Source organism: Penicillium angulare, assembly GCF_028827245.1.
Source record: "Penicillium angulare strain IBT 27051 chromosome Unknown utg000008l_segment0_segment0, whole genome shotgun sequence".
Taxonomy (NCBI): domain Eukaryota; kingdom Fungi; phylum Ascomycota; class Eurotiomycetes; order Eurotiales; family Aspergillaceae; genus Penicillium; species Penicillium angulare.
Window position 1 is genome coordinate 355760 of NW_026623167.1, and position 22442 is coordinate 378201.

The 22442-nt window shown below is 45.7% G+C and overlaps 5 protein-coding genes across 5 annotated transcripts; 3 read left to right on the plus strand and 2 right to left on the minus strand.

Moving 5' to 3' along the window:
* Nucleotides 1-5606: 5606 nt before the first annotated feature.
* Nucleotides 5607-5807, minus strand: N7478_010852 (uncharacterized protein; the record flags this gene model as incomplete). The annotated part of the gene is made up of 1 exon (XM_056927066.1): nt 5607-5807. One exon carries the CDS (start codon nt 5805-5807, stop codon nt 5607-5609), a length of 201 nt encoding a protein of 66 aa, XP_056774114.1.
* Nucleotides 5808-7162: 1355 nt separating this feature from the next.
* Nucleotides 7163-8630, plus strand: N7478_010853 (Zn(II)2Cys6 transcription factor domain-containing protein; the record flags this gene model as incomplete). Its single annotated transcript, XM_056927067.1, has 4 exons — nt 7163-7240; nt 7350-7685; nt 7851-8162; nt 8232-8630. 4 exons carry the CDS (start codon nt 7163-7165, stop codon nt 8628-8630), a joined length of 1125 nt encoding a protein of 374 aa, XP_056774115.1.
* A 3324-nt stretch (nt 8631-11954) lies between these two features.
* Nucleotides 11955-14721, plus strand: N7478_010854 (FAD-dependent oxidoreductase; the record flags this gene model as incomplete). The annotated part of the gene is made up of 5 exons (XM_056927068.1): nt 11955-12250; nt 12325-12599; nt 12701-13071; nt 13144-13877; nt 13962-14721. 5 exons carry the CDS (start codon nt 11955-11957, stop codon nt 14719-14721), a joined length of 2436 nt encoding a protein of 811 aa, XP_056774116.1.
* A 558-nt stretch (nt 14722-15279) lies between these two features.
* On the minus strand, nt 15280-19230 carry N7478_010855 (serine/threonine-protein kinase; the record flags this gene model as incomplete). Its single annotated transcript, XM_056927069.1, has 5 exons — nt 15280-15512; nt 15570-15884; nt 15936-17794; nt 17849-18577; nt 18638-19230. 5 exons carry the CDS (start codon nt 19228-19230, stop codon nt 15280-15282), a joined length of 3729 nt encoding a protein of 1242 aa, XP_056774117.1.
* Nucleotides 19231-21221: 1991 nt separating this feature from the next.
* N7478_010856 (nuclear transport factor 2 family protein) lies at nt 21222-21967 on the plus strand (the record flags this gene model as incomplete). The annotated part of the gene is made up of 2 exons (XM_056927070.1): nt 21222-21301; nt 21574-21967. 2 exons carry the CDS (start codon nt 21222-21224, stop codon nt 21965-21967), a joined length of 474 nt encoding a protein of 157 aa, XP_056774118.1.
* Between the last annotated feature and the right edge of the window lie 475 nt (nt 21968-22442).

Consider the following 22442-nt stretch of genomic DNA (forward strand, 5'->3'; position numbering starts at 1 on the left):
CTTTCGAGTCCGTCGAAATAACGCATTGCATTGCATCCCAATCCTTCTCTTTCTTAGTCTAGTTAAACACGCATCTCGCAACAAAATACCCTAACAAACAAAATCCCTGCCCAATCCCAATCCCACTCCCAACAAAGCCAGGTGCATTTCCCGGTTCCATTCACTTGCATTGCAGCTGTCACTGCAACTTCGTCACAGTACTTTCCATACAAAGCAGTAAACTACCAAGGAACATTTGAAGCAGGGTAAAGGGTAAGGGTAAAGCCCGAATATGGAGCCCGAGATGAAACAATGCGCAATTAGATTAGTTTTATTGAGTCATTTTTGCACTTTCCCACAATTCTGGGTCTTTTTTACGGGCTTTTGTTCCTCGGCTTTTTTCTTTCCAATCTTCTGTTTTCTTTAATCTTATTTTTCACTAGGCGCGCCGCCACGGATTGTACACGAGCCTGAGAACGGTATACTAGCGTTGCTAGAACAATTATTACATCTCAGAATAGAAAACCATCATTATACTATCTAGTATTCAAGTTCCTCAATCAGACACACAAGTAACTTGAACTGGAATATAATTTTCCTTCGTGGCGTAGTCTACCATATTTCACCCCGGGGGCCATGAACCCACGAACTCGGAAGCGAACAACACCGAACCAGAAACAGACACGCACTGGAGTCTCCAATCTCAAAAATTAACCCAAACAGAACGTGAACAGAACATCAAATAAATCTCTTCACAACCTTACAATTACTGTACAGCAACCCACTCAAGCGCCCGCGCCTTCGGCCCGTTATCGGGCAAGCCCGCTAGCAAAACCTTGGAACACCCACAGGCGCTCTAAAGGATTGGGTCGGGTCGGGGACTCCGCCGCATGCCTTTACCAGTACCATAAACGAAGACTCTTTGGAACGCTATAGTGAACCAGACTTCCGATCAGCCCCCCTATTCCCCTATCCCCTAAAACATAGAATTCCACTGGGATTCTAGTTCCAGCGGTGATATAGCACCTTCCTGGTATGGAATGGTCCAGGGTTTCTTTGGTTCGATGGAGTGACCCAACCCGGTGAGATGGTTCGTTTGGTTTGGGTCGGATGGATGGATGCTGCCTATTCAGAAGCTCGACTGGCACTGCAAGGTGGATTCTGAAGTTCAAGTTGGTTGTGTATGCTGTTCATTATTATACTGGTGGGATTGATCTGATCTGATGTGAATTGAAAACAATTGTTAATATTAAAAGCTCTGCTAGTTAAATCATTTCTTCGAGTTCAAGCCGTGTATCAGAATGAATAATAAGGCATCACGCAAATTCTCTCGTATGTACACCGTATAGCTGCTGATCATCACGAAGGACCAACCTCAGCTTGTCGGAAGTGAACACCAACTCCATTAGGTAAGACCGTGACCCAGGACCCAGGACCCAGCCCCGAAAAGAAGAGCGGAGCGATCTTCAATATTCAGTTGAAATGGATTAAGATCGACCGGGAGATATTTCCCGCGCAGAGACCAAATGCTGTTCCATTTTCTAGCGGGTTCTACCGCACAAAAAGTAGATATTTCAAGTTTTGATCTACTATGTACTAGTAGTAGGGGGTGGGTACATCCGGTGTGCAAGTTCAAATGCTCTTTAGTAGAGGGTGCTAGTGACTAGCTGAGATTGCTGTCATGTTGGAATTGAATTGGTTATCATGGGTTGACCTTGTTCAGACGGCTGAGGTGGGCATGGTTTGCTTTATCCTTGATCGAGCTGGAGATGGAGATAGGAGCAGATGCAGGGAACTATGATGGATAGTATGGTTTCGGGGAATAAGTTGTAGTTCGCGAAACCTAGTAAGGTACATGGATGATATGCTCGGTGAGAAAGCCAGGCTGATTCATTGATGAAGAAGAACCATGAAGTTGAGTATAGCACAACTTGAATCAAGATTTGTAGTCAGCGCTGAAGCTCAGCTGAAGAGAATATTCATTTCTATCAATTCAAGGTGAACTTCAATATTTTCCCGTTCCTCAGGTTGTAGACATAATATAGGTTATAGGTTCTTGTCAGTGGACATCGCTGTCTTACATTTTCCATAGTGAAGTACAGCAACAGTCGACGTCAAAGTTAACAGTCAATATAACTGTATAATATAGATCCAGTGCCATCAGGAATAATGTGATAATGACATCAACCCGCATATCAGAACTGGATTCGATCCATTAATCACACCGCATACACACCGTATCAAGTGACCAACCATCCCTACATATATGACTTGGCAAAACCAGAACCAAAGGACCGACATTTTCATTTTCACTTTCACTTTCACTTACTACTAAAATAAATAAAAACCTTTGAATAAATACACACACTTGATTAAATTTAATGGATTTAATAAATCCGACCAACCCAAGCAAGCCACGTCAAACCCCAGTCACCAGGGATCCCCTGCGGGAGCACGGGCAGAAGCACAGATGATGTTCCCGTGCAGGATGCATAACCGAAACTTGAAAGATCTTGGTGCCCAAGGCCAGGATGTGCCAGTGCGGTTCGCAGCGGAATTTGAGTTAAGTTTTGGTTTAGGTTGGGTTGGTTGGTTTTGCGGGCGCTCAGGTTGGCAGTGGCAGCGTTGTTGGTCACGATCCCTGGTCATCCCGTCAGCCTTGTGGGTTTGTGCATGTTGTACTCAGACCCTGTAATTGATGTCATGGATTATGAGGGTAGGATTAGATGTTGTTTTTTTTTCTTTGTTTTTGTTGGTGTGTTCATTATTTCCAATTTTTTTGTGTGCATGTACCGAAATTATCTGTTGAGACTTGGGATTGTTAATTATTTAGAAACTTCAAGGTCGTCAAATTAGATATTATTGAAAGTTGAAATTGAAATTGAAATTGAACTTGAACTTGAACCTTCCAACCCGACTCAGTGCAGTCAGTGTACGGATGTGTCAGACAAATTAACTATGTAGCCGGATAGCAGCAGATAAAAAAAAGCAATGTGATCGACCCGCGTATGACAAACAATAGATAAACTTGAAAGTACTCCGTAGACAAATAAAAATAAATATTAAAAGCAATAAAAAGCACAGGTAACCAACAAACACAGAAACAGATTCAAAAAATGCTAATATTAATTAATATTAGTAGAATCGTTCAAATCCCAATACAATGGTGTCACCGCCCCTACGACCCATCACACGACCGAACCAATCCAAACACGATATCCAACCAAATCCAAAACACTACAACCAAGCGCAAGTGCTAGTGCAAGTCCAGTGCACTGCCTCCAAACCCTGCCGAAGCCACGTCAGATCCCACCCGGTTCGGCCCCGTCATAGGTCCGTGAACGACCCGTGTTCCCGTGACCGAGCAGCCATGCGGGCAGCGGGCAGCGCCTATTAGTGCCCGACGGGACTCCATCCTAGACGCGCTCCCGTGTGGAGGGACGGTGAAAAGGAGATTAAAAATCACAATGAGAAGTAAAACCGGTTACTGGTAGCAGGAATGAACATGATAAAATCAAGTTTAATTAAATTCCAGGGAAGAAACGTGGAAAGGGAGAAGAGAAGGGAGCCTTGCATTCCAACCCCTAGAACAAAGGAATACATAGAACAAGACAAGAGGAACAGTCATGTACAGCTAAGACAAGGCCAGGACCCAGCAATGGGTAGACCAAAACCCGAACCAAAGAATGAAGTGGACATCATCACGCATGGAAGGCCTAGAAAGACTTGAATGGGTATGGATACGGGGAACCACTACATTAACTAAATAGCAAACCTTGGAACACTAAGGACTAAAAACATTTCTCAAAATAAAATTAAAAGAAAAGAAAAGAAAATCGCTGCAGAAAGACCAGACAAGAAAGAAAGACATACGGTCGGGGACGGGCCTAAGCCCCCAACCCCAACGCTCAGTCCCTTTGGGTCCGAACGGAGATAATGTAGAATAGCGCGTCCTTCAGAAAAAAGGGAATGAATGGACGAGAAGACTGGGACGAGTGGGGATGAAGGATTAAATTAAATTAAATAGAATAATTATAAAACTAAAATGTACACTGAATGCGAGCTGACTAGAACTTGGTACACTAAAGGTCACTAACAGCATTGAAGGTGAGCAAGTGGAGAGAAGCGGAAACGGAAGGACGCGGACGGGAATGTAGGTGGCCGATTGGGTTCGCAGGAAAACAGGGAAGTGAAAACTTGAAAAACGTGGCAATCCACTGTATTCGTAGATGGATATGGATTTATGGGGAGAGGAATGGAGTATGGTAGCGAGTACTATTCAGCTGAGTCTGTGAATATGATATCGATTGCACTGCCCAGTAGTACTGCTGGGTAAGGACTCCAGTAAACTTAAGTATGGTATGGGTAAAGTGCATACAGTATATATGTACACTCCAGGCTGCAGGTGTAGTGGACTACCAATCACCGCGTTCCCCGACCGTCACATTTTATCATTTGGTCATTTGAACTCATTTTTTTTTCATTTCTTTTTCCTTTTTGCCCGATGGCACACACATGCATAAGATCGGCGGGAAGGCCGGAGCGGCCCGTGGGGACAAGTACAGTTGTACCCCGAGCAAAAGTTCGATATTGTACTCAGAGAACTCAGAGTACTCGGTTAGAATTATATTTTTGTTAATATTAGAAATGTGTTACAGGTAGAAGAGTGCTGTAGAACAGTGCAGATCAGTGTAGATTAATTAATTAATTAATTTGGTGTGATCCATAAATGGATTATGGCCCCTTGTGAATCATGGATTCAGAAACATGGACGGGCGGGATGAGGGATTGGATTGAATTGGGGTTAGGGATGAGCGGTGACCAGGAAGATCCATCTGTGTCTGTGTCCATTTATGACAGACTTTTGCACCTGGCACACTACATAGTACCTACGGTACGGAGTACACCCTTTACATACTGTAATCACATCTATCACATTTACCTTCGACATCACTTTCTCAAACAGCTATTATCATTATTCCATCACCACAACTCTTGTGATTTCTGATTGATCCTGCCACGACGCTTCTCCACTCCCCGGTACAACGTGGTTGTGGCTCCTCGAGAACAAGGAACCCGCCCCCCCCATCAGCAGCTTACCGACGCTAATGCAGGTTACCTTGGCTCATGATGGGCTTTCCGGTTCCAGTGCCACAGAGCTGGGATTCTTTATGGTCGTCCACTGCCGGTCAGCAAGCCCGTGAACCAATAAGCTGATCCGAACCAGTAAATGCATGAGGTACACCGGCTCCGCTCTGATGTTTCTCTCCGTCACCAGACTCGTATTGGGGGGAAATGGGAATGGGGTGGCGAAAGTGAAAAAATAAAAAATCCAAAAGCTGAACCCCACTCCCTTCAAATGTTCAGCTGAAGTCTGATCGCCACTTTGCACACCGCTCTGGCTGTGCTTGGTCTTCCTGAGCAGTGTTCGATAGTACTTGCAGTAGCGCTATGTACATGGCCCGGAGCAGATATGCCATGCCGGATGGGGGGGTGAATTGTTGGTTGTTTTTTTTCCCCCACTTGGATTTCCCCCTCTTTGCCCCCCTGTTTAGTCTCCTTTTTTTCTTCTTCTTCCTCTGCTTTGTAAATCATAATAATTTTTCTTTTCTTTGATATTTTATAATTTACTGTAATTCTGCCTGTCTGTTGGGTTGCAACGCAGATTCGCCCCGAGCCGCGCCCATCGCCGTGGAAAAGAATCTTGGTTCCGCGGGGCCGGTTGCGGTTGTGCGACGACGGTCCGAGTCGCTCTGTCCAGTCTGAGTACGTGGAGGAATCCATGCCGATCCACCCTGCCCAACATCGTGCATAGCAGTCCCTGCCATTCAGTCACCTGTTTGACCGGGATTAATAGTGATTATATTATAATGACAATTATTATCTTATATCATACTAGGTGCCGCTCAGTATTCAATGTCGGATCGTTGCAGATGATGTCACAATCAACATCGAGTACCTGTGCAATGCATATGCGTCCTGTATCGTGAAGATATGATTGATGTATCGCCAGTTTCAAGCCCAGGGGCCAGGATTGGGCATTCATACGAAGTACTCGGAGTCCTCCGTGAGTAGTACAGCCTGACAGTACTATGTAGTAACAGAGTCGTAACCCAGTGAACATGATTAATTGGAGTCAAGATATTCATATTTCTATATTTCTATGCACTTCTCAGATCTTGACCGACTTTAGGGTGTCGTGGGGAGAGGGGAAATAATGGGGGCTAAAAAAAGGAACGAGTTATACTTCCGGGACGACAGTAGTGTGCTTTTAGTTCCCTTTCCAGTTGGTGGAGGGGTGAACCCCTTCATACTGTATACAGTATGACAGATTTACTACCACGGTTAATATGGGGTTAACAGATATATAGATCTATATATCTATATCTACAAATAGTATCTAATTTGTATTTCTGTGTTTTGACTCGGTTTCCACCCGAGTCCTCAGTCCTCAGTCCTCATCCTCAGCTGATGCCCTAGCGTCTGAGGGTCCCGCCATCCTGGCCCATCCATACCGATGGGTCCCTAGGCGCCGCTTTAGCCCGTTCTGCCCGGGCTCCACTTCGGTTTAAAAAGAAAAAAGGAAATGGAAATGGAAATGAGCGAATAAGAAAATTAAAGAAAATGAGGGAAATGAAGAAATGAAGAAAATCAAAGAAAATGTAAGAACCGAGTTTCTTCTCTACTACCATACACTGTACAGTGTCCGTCTACCAGTCTACCACTCCCAGTATTACTACTCCACTCCCAGTATTACTTGCTCACGTCATAACTTGTCGCCGAGGCTCGTTTGCTGCTTTTTTTTCTTTTTCTTTTTTTTGATTCGATTTTTCTCTTTTTTTATTATTTCTTGTTTGATTTCTTTTTTTCCATATTTTAATCTTTTTTATTTCTTCCTTCCCTGTCTACCCGTGGATTCGGATTTCTTATATTTCCTAATTCCTATTTCCTTTTGATATTTCCTTCCTGCACTACTCTCTCTTAAGGATCTTCCTCTTTTGTGATTTTCTTTTTCTTTTTTTCTTTTTTTTTTTCTTTTTCCCCCCTGCGTGACCGCGCTATGCTGTCGTGATTCCCCCTCCCCTTTCAATAACTCGACGTCACATCCCTGCACCCTTGACTCATCTCATCTGGTCTCCTTTTCTTACTTCTACTTCCTCTCCTCCCCCTCAAATCCGACCCAATGTCCAACGACCCTAATCGCCAGGGACAGTATCCACCCCCGTGGAACGGTCAGTCCGAGGATCACGGTGCTTATCAGGTATGTATGAATTGAACGAACACGAACACAGAAACACGAGAAGGCCGAGGGGAACAGATCGCATGAGGCGCAGCTGATCTTACGAATCGATCATCGCCCAACAAGCTAGTTCAAAGGAATAAGAAATAAGCTGACCTATCTATTCTGTTCCTTCAAGTATCCGCCCTCGTCCTATCCCCCTCCACCGGATCACGATCGCGCCTATTATCCCCCTCCTCCGCCATCTTCGCAATACCCTCCTCCACCTCCGCACAACATGGCTGCTATTCACCACCAAATGCCGGTTCCAGGCCAAGATCCCTATCACCGCTTGCCTCCCCCACCCGCGGGATATCCTCCACGTCCAGATATGTACGGCCAACCACCTCCCGGAAACGGTGTCTACCAGGCCGCCGCACCACGTCAGCGAACTGCCATTGCCTGTCGCTACTGTCGTCGTCGCAAGGTACGTACGAAGAAGAAGAGGGATTCAAGACTCTTACGCTTTCATTGTTCTCTACGGGTTCGGATTGATTGGATACCAGAAGATGAATCTGCGAAGACATGAATCTCAAATGAATCTCAAAGCATACCGGTCAAAGCAGCTCAAGCATACTAACCTGCTTCACAGATTCGTTGCTCGGGATTTGAAAGCTCCACAGACGGGCGGTGTACCAACTGTGTGCGATTCAACCAAGAGTGCATGTTCACCCCAGTTTCCTCCCAGGCGCAAGCATTCGTACCTGCCCATGCCGCCTACCCTCATTTGCGCAACCAGGGCGCGGGCCGCACCAGCGGCGTAACCCTCTACGGGGCCCATGGACAACCTCTCCCTCCCCAGCACCAGCCGCAAGGTCCCGAAACGACCCTGCCTCCGCCTCAAGGGATGTATCAACAATACCCGTATGGCGGGCCACCCCTTGCGTCCTCCTCGACGGATCCGGTAAGACAGACCATTCCCTTATTGGACTTGCCAAAGAAAATCTTCAAAAGCTAATTTTTTGGTGTACAGAGACAACCTGTTGGTGCAATGAGTGATTATCCTGATCCGACAAATCTGGCTCCCGTTTCCACTTCCGCTCCGGGGTACCCATCTCCTAGCCCTTATTACCCTCCACCCCTACCGCAAGATCGGCGCACGTCGCCGCAATCTACATACGCTGTTGAAGCTCGTCATTCGTCCTCTCCTCACGGCTCACCATACCCACCAATGCAGGCGCAGCATCAGCCACCACCACCACCGCCGCAAGGTGGTCCCACACCACCTCCCACTTCAACACCTGGCGGCTCGGGACGCGCTGGATTGAATGTGCGTGACATGCTTAACCCTGGCGATTCCAATGGCAATGGTCGATCCAGTACCGATAGTGACATGCTCAATGCTCTCAATCGGCGTGGTCTCGGCCAATAAAAGACGAAAGAAAAGCATCTCTCAATTACATTTACTTGCCATTTGTGTTCAGTTCGGTTCAGTTCTGTTCTTTTTTTCTTTTACTCTTTTTTATTCGTCTCGGTCTATGACTGGGTGGTAATGCAAACCCCGAGGGATCGGGAGAATGGGACGCGACGGGAATGTCGAGAATTTGCGGAGGAATCCTCCGTGTGCTGGCCACACGGTTATTGAAAAGCACCATATGTTGAGAGTTATGGTTACCTACAGGGCATCATGGCTAGATCGGAGAACTTCCGGCAGGATCTCGTCCTTTTGTGTTTTGTTTTTGATTTTCACTGTTCAACCCCCTTCAATCGTGAGAAGGTTTTCTCTGGAATCCTCCTATCTCTCATTCCTTTCGGGGAAATCGGCATGTCACAAAATGAGAGAACATGGTTCTTTTTCCCGTGCCTATACGATAACGAGACCTTCGAATGATATTCCAAGGGAACACCGGAAAGGAATGTCCGATATCTCCTATCCGATTTTTCGGAATCTCAACATGTCACTTGAAACGGGCAAGAATTTGGCGACGATGAAACGGTCTTTTTTAAATTTGCATGCTGGGATTTTCATCCGATCCTGCCATGATGCCACGAAATGCGGACCCATGAGCTTTACGAGCCGCACGACCTTTCGAATAATCGAAATTACCAATACCAAACATCCTTGGTATGGGTATACGACCTACTTTTCTTTTCTTTATTTCTCTATTTCTTTCCCTTTTCGCCATATATTTCGATTTTCACTTTTCTGATTAATTGTGGAGGGGGCTCGAGGCCAATGTTGGAGGACCAGTGTTTCCGTCTTGCACTTGCATGTGCATCCATCCTGCAGATTATGCAGCCGAGAAGCACACAGTTCAACTCAGTCCAGTTCCGTTACTCGAAATGCAGCAATTCAGCCCACAAAGCCGGTTGTCTGCGTTCCCGAGCAAACTAGATCAGACCAGACCAGACTAGACCAGTCTAGTTGAGCTGAAAAGTGTCATCAGATCAGCAAATACGCAGCACACTGCACTGTTTCGGCTCCATGCATACACAAACCCCTCCCCACAACAACCTCAATTCCTTTTGTCCCTCCCTCGAGTGTTACAATATACACCCCTCGCATCCGGAGGCACGCATAGTTACAAATTTCGGGACGGCTTTTTGATCATTTTCCGCGTGGATTTACCGGGTTCGGCTTTTTCTTTTCAGCTTCAGCTTCGACTTCAGCCTTTACTTCATGTTTCAAGTCCAAGTTCTCATGCTCTCTATCTCTTCTGTATCTGTTTCTTGTTTGTTTCTCGTTTCAGCTAAATTATGGGGAAGGCAATCTGTTTCAGCTCTCGCGTTTCGCGTTGTCATTGACAAAACATGGTCGGCTGTGTCAACTATTTTATTCTGTTTCATTGGTTTTCTTTTTCCTCTTTTCGTTTCTGCGTTACAACTGGGATAGGCTGTTTGATCACTCTTTGTCATTTGATTTAAGTTTTACATGGAATTCGTTTTGATCTATAAGACGTGACTGGGTACCACCCGACTCGACTCTATATCTAATTGAACCACTACTTAATCTGTAGATATAAATACGAAATAAGCCCCCTTGCAATAACAGATCCAGAATTAGCACCAGAGCTAGAACTGTCCAATCTATAGCTCCAGATATCCAATATCTAATTAACCCCAAATCAATCAAGATCAAGATTAGATCAGATCCTCAGGACAACAGATCTTCAGATCTAACGTCCCGGAACGCATTATAAATTGATCCCAAGGTCGATCTATGCGGGGTTGTAGATAAAATGATGGGATGGGATGGGATGGGATGGACCGAACGGACGGCGATTCCGAAGCCGAAGACGATCCGTCCCGACCCGTCATGGGCACTCTCCACAGCAGGGATCAATACATACATACCCGTGAACATACTAGCCACCTGCAGACTAGGCTCGCACCTACCGGACTGGTACTAGCTCAACCATTTCGGCCATTATGTAGGTTGAATTGATGACGTAAAGTACCTTTTATATTTGATTTTAGTTGATGGAAGGGCCGCGTTTGCTGGTTTGCTTGTTTAGATCGAGGTTGGTTTGGTTTAGTAAAGCAAGTTGAAGTCAGGTAGTCCATGCGTTTAGAAGTGTGTATATGTATTCTACTTCGATGTTGAGTTCAATTTATTGGTTATTGGGCTGTAGATGAGTTTGTACTACTAAGTACCTAGTAGTAATGCTGAATATGGTATTTGTGGGGAGGTAATACGGTTCTTGAACTCCAACTCCAATTTCAATGTTTTTAGTATACCAGTGTCTGTATCTACTATTTAAGGACCAAGCCGATGGAGACTTGAATCGGTCAAATTAGATTTATAAGTAGAACTTTAACTGACAGCACATAGTTATCAGTTCTCCATTTCTAGAGCATCAACCTTATTGGACAATTAGTACTTGTTAGTATACATGGATGTATCTAGCACTAGTACCTACTTTAATACTCTAAAATAGCGTATTTACATTGAGGTTTCCAGAAGAGTCCTGATATCAAGACATTATAAATTCAGACGAAGATTCAGATCGACGATCCACAAATCAACGTTGAATCTTGATCTCAAAGTGGAGACCACTGGGTAGCATGTATGTACTAGCTTTGTAAATGGAGTATGAATGAAGTATACATACCCTTGTCTGAGTGCATTACCAGTAAGCTATTTAGCAAATTATAGTAGAGAAGTAACATGACTCGAGTGGAAGCATAACTGTCTTAGGTTAAGGTGATGATTCATAATTTGCGCGTTTCCGCCCCCAAGCACAATGCCGTATCTCCCGCTAGATAGAGTAAGCGTTTCGGGGATGTCTTGTCTTTCACCGCTTCTCCTTCCCCTCAGGAGACCAAAGTACCCTACTGTATTACTAGATTTCTATCCATAGATAGGCACCTATGGTATGATAAATCTTTACAATCCAAATTTGAAAAGTTCAACTTCTAACAAATAAAGCAATTAAATTAAAATATTTGTATCAGTAGATCTTTTCCACACTCAGCCAGTGGATCAAATGAATCAAATCATTGGAGTGGATTCACTCCACAATGCATCTTAAATCTAATTGGCCAAAACGTATATCCATTAGCGCCGCAACAAAGATACCATTCTGTACAGCGGGCTGAGATTCGGAATGGATTAAGTCTTACCAGTACTCCGTGAATAAGCAATTCGGCCCCCTATTTATACCCATGTACGAACTAATTTCTTCCATTCCCAAGTTTTCTTTACCTCCCACTACTCCTACCTTAGTACTAGCACCTTTGTCAAATAACCACCACGATGGAAAAGCAGGGGTTCCGCGTGATAATAGTGGGCGGCTCAGTCGCTGGCTTAACGTTAGCACAATGCTTAAGAAAACACAACATCGAGTACGTAGTACTTGAAGCACGCGACGATATCGCACCACAAGAAGGCGCCTCGATAAGTATTATGCCGAATGCATCGCTCGCGCTGGATCAGTTGGGGATTTTAGATGATATCCTTGATGAGGTTGAGCCATTGCGAGACGTGTATAACTGGGATTCAAGTGGGAAGTTGCTTTGCAAGACGGATGTTCCGTTTGAGGCAGAGAAAAAGTGAGTTTATGATTTACAGGCTCTAATTCAAGTTCAGGGTCTTATTATGTGGGCTTTGAACTAATGATATCTAGCCATGCGTACGCGGGGGCTTTCTTGACGCGTCAAACACTGCTTCAAATTCTTTATAAGCATATGGGCACACAGAAAGATAAAGTCTTAACTGGGAAGAGAGTTACTTCTATTGAACATCATTCTAGCGATGTACTTGTTCGATGTGCCGATGGATCATCCTTCCGAGGCGATATCGTTGTTGGTGCCGATGGTATCAGAAGTGAAGTCCGAGAACAGATGTGGAAGCACATGGATACACTTGCAATGGAGAAAGAGGTTCGGTTAGAGCGCGAGAGTACGTATATCCCTACCCGGAGAAATACGTTCATCTATATCAGTCTCTCGACGTTGTTTTATTCACAAGCTTCAGGGCTTCAAGCTAACTATGAAGTCCAGGAATGACATGCGAATATAATTGCGTGTTTGGAATCGCTTCACCGATACCAGGAATGCCTGCCCCAGATATCTACCGCACATACGGCGACGGATGGGGCATTCTCGTCATGGTGGGAAAGAACGACAAGGTCTACTTTTTCTTCTTCACGAGGCTAGACCGGAAATACGGGAGCCATGAGATCCCACGGTACAAAAAGGAGGATATCCACGAGCATATTGCGCCATATCTTAACCGTCCAGTAACAGATATTATTCAACTATCTCAGGTATACAACAATGCCGAGGTTCTTGCTTGGCTGCCACTCGAAGAGGCTCTATACAAATTCTGGTGTATGGACCGATTCGTCTGTATCGGAGATTCAGCGCACAAGGTACGTTTGGAGAAAGAAAAGAAAAAAGTCTCCAACAAGACCAATGAACCAATTCTAACTCTAATCACCCAGATGACGCCCAATGCAGGCGTTGGAGCCAACAGCGCCATCGAAAGCGCAGTATCTCTATCCAACACCCTCGCAACCATTGCCCAATCCTCAAAAGAAGCCAAAGAGATAAACCACCATCTTCAAGAATGGGAAAAGACCCGCAGAATCCGACTCGAACCAACCTGGAAAATGGCAGCCAGTATGCCCCGCCTCGAAACATTAGAAAAACCCTACCACAAGATCATGAAAAGGTTTCTCCCCCTCTTAATCAGCCTCGGAGAACCAAGTCGGACAGAATCCACAATCGGCGCAGAAATAGTCAACTGCCTCCCTCCGCCAACAAGATCATACAAGGGACTCATCCCATATAAATGTCACGATGACCTATCAGCAATTATAAAGGAAAAGCCGTTCCAGCGGTTACTATGGTCTCTCCCATTGTTGGGGATAACGGGTCTCGCATTTTCGACGATGGGAGCAATTATGCCTAAGATTCTACCGCAGCTTCTTCCACTGATGAATCAAGGCTGGAATACAGGCACGGAAGTCTTGAATCTGAGTGACGCTATCATCCCTATAAAGTCAATCGATAATATCCTCCGGGTGCTAGTTACGTTTTTCCTTCCATCAACCATGGGCTCGGATCTGGTATCGCGAACTCAGACATTCACCTTCTTAACCGATGCGAACGGATTATACGGGATCTGGCTTCTAGAAAGCTACCGCAAAGCACATTCTACCATGGGAGTGATACTGTAAGCTATCCATCCCATCACACCCAGCCCTCACAAAACCCCAACCTCCAATCTAATCCAACCTCACCAACTAACATCATCCAGTCCAATAACAATGGGAATCCTTTCCCAACTCCGCGGAATGGGCCTAATATCCCCAATCTACTCAATCCTGCAATACAACTCCATCTCCCTTCAGGACCTCGCAAAATCCAACAACCGCGAAATAGAACCCCGAAAAACATACACCACCGTCCTATCAATCATAACCATCCAGGCACTCCCGGCCCTAGCAATGTTCCTCCTACCCTCCCTTCAAGACCGAAAAACCTCCAACGCAATCTGGCAATTCTTTCCTATCCTCGTACCCGCACTTCAAATCCCAATAACCCTTCTATTTGGATTCAGCAAAAGCGGCAAAAGCCCTAAATCCGCTACACCGGAAATCCGTTCTGCAAATCGAACAAGAAGCATCAAAGCTATAAGGGTAGGATATGGATCTTTCGCAGCGATTGCAGCGGTAGGATTTACTTATGCGCGATTCACAGCACCAGCTGGATCGTGGGGATTGAATACTTTCTGGCCTGGTTGGGATATTAGAGATGAAGTATCGCTGTATAAGGGGATTGCGCAGTTTTTGCAATGGGATCAGATTCTGACTATGGGGACTGGATTTGCGTGGCTTGCGTTGAGATTCAGGGAGTTGAAGAAATCTGGTGTTGATATTGGGGGGTGGAAGAGTGTTTTGGGTCTTGTAGGTGGGACTTTTGCTGTGGGGCCTGGGGCCGCTTTTGCGCTTGCTTGGGGATGGAAGGAGGAGTTGATTCATGGGTTGGATGTTCAAGTTGAGGATGGGAGGGCTTAGGGAATTGGTAATAGATTGTAATTATGATTGCGAGTGCAATGGTTTTCGGATGGGAATTGATAATAGGAACTAGATTGTGTGCACGGTTATAGAAGATATTGATATTGAAATTGAAATTGAAGCATAGCTAATTGGGTTGAATTGGTTGCAACTAACTAATGTACTTGGGTCTTTATATCCAATCCGACAGGATGAATGAGAAAGGACCTATCAACTGACGCGCGACAATTATGAATTACGCTCCAATTAGATTAGAAGATCAAGGGTTGCAAAAACAGACAAGTGAAAAGTCAAATGCAAGAAAAATTTGTTTTAGGTGTTCAGGGTGGGAAGTAGATGGGACATGAAAATGAAACATGGGAAGAAACGAGGGACTTGGACTCGAAGAGCCAGTTGATATTGGAAAAGAGTGTTGATATTGAAGCTGGGGAAAGGATGATGAGATGTGCAGCAAACATGATTGCTTCGTAGGCTGAAACGCAGGAGAAATTCATAAACGAGAGACTGAGGTCGGTTGAAAAGAAGATCGAACGAAAAGAAAAAGTAGAGGGATCAGACTTATGCGTTTGGAATTGTCTCCAGTACTCGAGCCATACTCTTGGCTCGGGTTGGGTCTTCAACGACAAGACCGCGAGATCTCATCATCATAGTCACGGTGTCGACGACCTTGTTGAAAGATGAAGCGGCACCACGTTGCTGCTTGAATTGGACAAGACTAAGATTGGCTTTTCGACGGTGTTCGAGGACGGTGTAAAATTCAGCTGTGAACTCTACTTCACGGAGTCGAAGGACTAAATTTAATCAGTATCGGTGTTGGGATGAAAGGGAGATAAAGCGAGAAAACATACAGTTGACTTCTCCAACGCGACCGTGGACAAGACTATTTGACTTATCCATGTACACATCCTCCATACCGTAGTCTTCCCACTCACAGAGAAGCTTATGAATCTCTTTGCGTCCCTTTACCTTTGTTGTGTTGAGAGCAATCACCCTGGTAGCTGGCTTAATTTGAAAAACGCGAGCAAACCAGTTCTGATTGGCGATGGATTTTCGCTTGGCCAGTGGCGGGGACTGAGAATCATTGGCCTCAGACGAACTATCCACATCCGGGGAACCATTGCAAATAATTTCTGAGGCGCGGGAGTCCTTCGGGAGGCCTTTTTCTTGAATGGGTTTTAGTGAGATGGCGATACAGTTGAGGGAATTAAACATACCAGTTCCATGTTGAGGAACTGCCTTGGTTGACTTTTTGGTCATAAGCTTCTTGATAGCTCCGCCAAATCGCTCCATAGACGTTTTCCTGACTGGAACCCTTTCAGGTTCGGAGCGGGTAGGCGATCCAAGTTCCTGGGGTGGATGAACAACAACTGTTCCGTTACTGGGGACAATGACTTGCTGTTGCTGGTCCTTTGGTGGAATAGCGGGGGTGGGATCGGAAATTTGAGATCGATGTTTGAACCAAGACCACTTTTTGTTATCTGTACCTTTTTCTGCTTTCTTGGGGGACCCTGGAACTTCGTCAATGGGATCGAGGGCGCTGGAATGGCGACCTCCGCGCGAGCTAGCAGAGAATGCACGAATGGGATCCATGTGGCCGACATCTGAGCCGGGGAGCTGATTCTTCTTGCGAATCATGAGGGGCTTCACTTCTTCCATTGAGCGCATGGAGCTGTGTGGAACCATGCGAATGGTTGCTTTTGCATCGCTACGGCGAGTTGTTGGACGAGACTTGTTCTTGCGCTTGGGGCTGAGCTCTTCAGGTCCACGAATAGGGCTGGCAAACTCTTCGCTAATAGCGGGCAGCGAGTACTCCTGGTTAGTGGTAACGAATGGATCTGTGAATTGTGGTTCATGTTCTCCCAATCCTCTAGTCCGCTTTTGGACTTGATCTTCCTCGATGAGACGATCTAGATGACCGATGACACCCGAGAGGTAACCTGGAATGTTATCGCTTCGACCTGCACTGTGCTCAACGAGTTTCCGTCGTGTCTCAGTGAGCTCATTGATACTGTAAGACCGACTTGATTCACGAGGAGGGAATGAAGTATGGTGCGCGGCAGTCTTCGCAGGCTTGTCGGTCCGCTCACTCACGATAGAAACAGGTGTTGTGGGAGTCTCATATCCCACCTCAGTGCAGGCACTTGCTGATCGGATTGTTGTAACAGAGCTTCCGTTAAATGCCTCTTCACAGATTTGACCAAGCTCGCTGGAAACTTTGCGAGCATCTTCCCTCCAGATGAGATCGGACTTCAGAATTCTGCGGGGCTGTTCAGAGTTCCTAGACTTGTTCCCGCTAGGTCGAACAAGAGTTGGCTGTGCTGGGAGAGGCGGACTGCTGGGTATTTCGGGAACAGGTACCCCATCTGCAATCATCTGCAAGCTAGCGGCGCTGGGTGATCTCTTAAGATCGGTTTGCTGATTGGGGGCTGTCTTTCGCCTCTTGGGCTTAGTTGACCCTTGAGATCGATTGCGAGCATGGTGGAAAGAAACGTTTCTGTGGTAGCTTGTAGATCGCGCAGTGGACATACCATGAGCGCGAGAGCTGGAGTGTGGTACTTTAGATGACTGGAAGGATTTCATGGAGTTTGGCTTGTGCTTCCTTTTCTGTAGAACTGTGAAGGGCGAGTTCTCGGCTTCCTCCTCCTCCTCCTCCTGCTCCTCTTCAGGTTCCTCTTCTTCGACAATGGAAGGAGCTTTGACCACAGGCGAGACTTCACCTCGTTCTGGAACCTCGGGAATCGCCTTGTGAACGGTTATTTGTGCGTACTTGGCCTCCACGGCTGTACCCTTGTGCTTCGGAGACCTGAATGGGTCGTAACTTTCCACGCTAGCAGACGATTTTGGCTCTTGTGTCTGGAATCGGCGATGCATGTCTTTTACAATCGAGACATGAGACCGTCTCCTGGTATTGTTGAGTCCGGTCTGGCTGCGGCCCTGTCGCAATCTCCCACCAGGCTTGGAGATGTGGTGGTAATCACTCGCGGAGTATTCTAGGGGCTGTCCCTGGTAGTTTTCCAACTGCTCGTCTCGAAACTTCACAAGCGCATTGTAAAACATCCTTTCGTGGGTGGGCCTGATTGAACGTAAGTAAAAGAGTTGATGAATTGTGCAAGCAGACAAAACTTACTCGAGAGACATGACTCTGTTAGTCAACGCATCGGGCTTGACATCATGCCACAGAGTTTGAAGGTTTCGTAAAATATCCATATCAATGTCGTGGCGGCTAGCAACGGGTTCACCACAGTCTTTGATGGACAAGGGTGGAGGGGGTCCAATATAATAATCGGCCATAGCGTTATGCAACTTCTCATACTTCGTCAGTAGAGGATGAGTCCAAACCTGCGCCATTGAGATACGGTCTTCAGGGCGCTTTTGCAAAATTGAGGTAATAAGATCAGCAGATTCGGCACTTAATTCTGATGGAATCATGTATTCTCCTTTCTTGACGAGACGCAATGTGTTTGGCAAGTCTCCACCATCGAACGGCAAATAACCTGTCAGTAAAGCATAAAGAATGATTCCACAGCTCCACATGTCTGCTCTATCTCCACGGTATTTGCGCCCGTAGATAATCTCGGGTGCGGCATAGTGTGGGCTTCCGCATGATGTGTTCAACCAATGGCCTGCAGGTTGCAAGGCGGCCATACCAAAATCCGCCAGCTTGACATTATGATTTCCATCTAGTAAAATGTTCTCGGGCTTTAAATCGCGATGGCAGATGTTGAATCGGTGGCAGTATCCTAATCCTGCGATGATTTGACGAAACAATCGCACGGCTTCTTCTTCGGGAAGAGGTCCGTTTTGAGATACATAGTCAAACAATTCGCCTCCTTCCACATACTCAAGTACAAGGTACCTGTAGGCCAGTCAGTGTCTTCTCCAGGAATAGAAATCTGGTTGGGCAAGGAATACTCACAACTCTCCACGGTTCTCCCAGACATCGTACAGGCTGATCACATTCGAATGCTCGATCAACTTCATGATGACAACCTCACGTTCAATTCCACAAGGCATATGGCGAGCATTCGAGAAACCAGAGAAATTGCTCACATTCCGATCCATGGCAGCGATACTCTCACTCTGAACCATGGCAGCGGACTTCTTCGACACGATCTTGATAGCCGCAGTCTGACCAGTCACCGCGTGCTTCGCCAATCTCACCCGACCTGTAGCCCCCTTCCCCAATGTCTTTCCCAATTGCCAGGGTCCCACATGTGTCTTTCTCTTTCCTTTGTTAGACAAAATCGAGGTTGTAGACACGACCGAGTTCCGGGCTGATTCCGACTGCCAGTCAGTGGCAACTGAGAGACGCTGGTTCTCTTTGTCGCGTGGCGTCGGACTCATAGCCACGGACATGCGGTCTGGGGACTTGAAATGATCGATTTCTTCCACATGGACGCGTGGGGTTTCCACTTTTGGTGATTTGGCGTGGTTTATCCTGCTCGAGGCATCCATGAGGGGCTGACGCCTCCGAAAGGCGTCATCTAGGTCCAAATTCATTTGATCCATTTGGATACACGGGCGAATGTGACTTGCACCCAGAATAAGACACAAATAGGCTTCAGTGATTGATTTGTTGTTCAGTCGAAACTAAAATCCTCGTCAGATACTGCGCGTAAGAATGGACTGACGGATGCCTCACAATGTATCAGATAAGAAGAAACAGAAAAAGAAACAATCACGCTCACTGGGAGCGTTCGTCGGAAGGAAAAGATTAATGGTAATGATCGGCTGGCTCAGTCTCTGGAGCAGTAAAGAGTGACAAGGAACTGATTAGCTCGACATGACGCGGGCGAAGAGAAGGAAAGGCGTGGCGGGAGCTGTCAACCCGGATGAGCGAAAAGATCGAACGAGAAAAGAGAAAGGGACAAAAGAACGAAAGAAGCGTAGACAGACGGTAGCTGCGGAGGAATAAGATCCAAAGAAGAACGAGAAAGAAAAGGTGATGTGGCATGCCTCAACACGACTGTTGTGGAATGAGCGAAGAGATGAGATTCCACTCAACCGCCGCTACGTTGGAATGCACCCCCGCTGCTACTATCACTTCAGTCTATTATTTAACTACGTCTATTCCACTATGCTCAATACCAACGGGTATTTTGTATTCGTTTAATATCTTGTAAAAATTCAACAAACTCAACATTACTATTCTGCTTCTTCTCAAGTCAAATTAGCCGTGGTTTTGTCTCATTATCCTTGTTGATTCTCCCCATCACTAGTATACTTCACCCACCCGAGACACTTGAAACAATCCCGACCGATGATCGTCTCATTTTGGAAAAACATACACAAAGCAAACGAAGATCTAGTTTTGTTTGGGGGAGGATAAGGATATCCAGCACCGACATTCCTTTAACCTTGAAAGGGGGAGGGAGTAATGCGTCGCTGGCTGAGCTTATCCATCTATCTCACTTGCAAGGGGTCGCATTACACCTCGACATTCCCCTCCCTACGGTCCTGAACGAATCTTATTTGACGGGATCTGGTGATTTCGATCCTGTTTTTCGAAAGTCTAAGACTGGTGCACAGGTGAAGCACAAATCTGGGGTTGATTCGTAGTGACTTTATACTAATATTATGCCGAGCTGTCAAATTGCGACCATGCCAATGCCAAAGCAAGTCGATCAGTTTATACCTGTAGAACTGTCTATTTTCATACATTAGCTCTATTTGTGTTCAATTTGATAAAGTAGTTTTAAATATTGTCATTCGTTTGGTTATGCTCCACTTGCACAACTCAAATATACTTCAACACACTATGTACATGTACTATAATGCGCGGGATCCACCTGGCTTCCATCTGTACACATCCATGCCATGTGTGCGTCAATTAAATTTATTTATAAATGGCAATTACATTATGCGTTCCTTCAACCACTGCTTCCTGTCCACAGGTGTAGTATGTACTACATACTAGTATGGTCCGGGTTCCCTCTGGATGTAGATCGACCGGAAGGTTGAATATCATCATGATATATATAGATCCATCTTCAATTTTCACATTAAGCTTAGGAGCATTTCAAAAACTTGGAATCAAGGCAATTACTACCGGACTTGAAGGTCCAAACAACTTCCGCTACCTCCGTTAACTACTGTAGTTGCTATTACAAATAAAATTGACGATTATCTAATTATTCAACAGCCCTGGAGCTCTAAGCCTCATTCGCATTGAAGTGGATACTCGGGATTTGACTAGCGGTCGGCAAGCTTACGCCTGAGCCTATTTCGCCCCCAAACAAAGCACCCGACGGCTGCACTTATGGACCCGGGATTTGCAGCTCCAACTTGAACTTGAATCATTATCCGTCGTGGACTGTGACATCCCCGGAGCCGCCGAGCTCCGAAATCGCATATGACGAATATTTTGAACTACCCGATGACTCAATAATATCATATATAAGTAGTCTTAGCTTACATCTATTATCTACGGTCGCTTAGAATTATTTAATCTTCAACGTTCTGCTCTCTTTCGCTGCACACGCTAAATCTCCAATCCCATCATGGCCGACATTAAACCCCCCTTCACAAAAGAAACCGCCCACAAGAAAGTCAAGGCGGCTCAGAATATGTGGAATACCCAGTACGTTAAGATCCTTATCTCATAATCCCGAATCAATCATCACCTGGCACTGTTCGAAGAAAGGGTGACCACATCCCTTGCATTCCTCCGCTCAATGTTTGTCCGTGCGAGAACCCAGGGTTCAGACACATGTTCAATGATACCTCTTTGAGCGTCCAGCATCTTCAACCGATATGGTTCAATCTTATCCATCCTATTTCTATTCTGTCATGAACCAGTTACATCTAAATGACGTAGTGACACCTAGCTAACCCGAGATATGTACCGAGCAGGGACCCCTCACGAGTCGCACTAGCATATACGCCAGATTGTATCTGGCGTAACCGTACATCTTTCCTATCAGGGACTGAGAAAATTATTGAATTCCTGACAGCCAAATGGGGCCGAGAACAGAACTATCGACTTCGGAAAGAGCTTTTTGCATTTACTGATGATCGGATTGCTGTACAATTTTGGTATGAATATCAGGATGTTAGCGATGGGATGCGGTGGAAGAGATGTTATGGATTGGAGGATTGGACTTTCGATTGGGAGAGTGGGAAGATGTGCAAGCGCATGATGAGTGGGAATGATCTCCTTCTTGGACCGGATGGTAATGGGGAGGGAAGGTGGTTTGTTGAAGGGGTTGATGTGAATGATGTTTTGATTAGTGGAGAGCATTGGTAGTAGGTACTGCATGTGGTATCTATGGGTCATGCAATTTGATACTATTCAGTTCAATCTACTTTTCAAAATCTGAATGTCACAGAATCCGACTTTCCTACGAGCAATTTCTGAAAATCTAGTTACCGACAGGAATAGATAGCACTACTGCAGATTCCAGGAGTCTTTAAACAAGACCTGTATATATACAGAGGCTACCTACCGTACTAATTTTCTGTAAAACCCCTAAGGTTTGGGGATAAAAGTTTGAAGGAGTTTACATTCATAATGGAAGCCGCTGGCATGCTATATATAACGTTGGAAGCCCGTTACAAATTGACTGCCTGAGGTCAGGAGTCTCATTTGACTCGTCATAATCTACGATTCAAAATCATTATATCTTAATTAGTTCCGGTCCTATAAAAAGTCGAGGGTTCCCCTCTGGGATCATTTCTTTTCGCTAAATTGTTGACGGTACCCCCACTAATTCCCTATATGG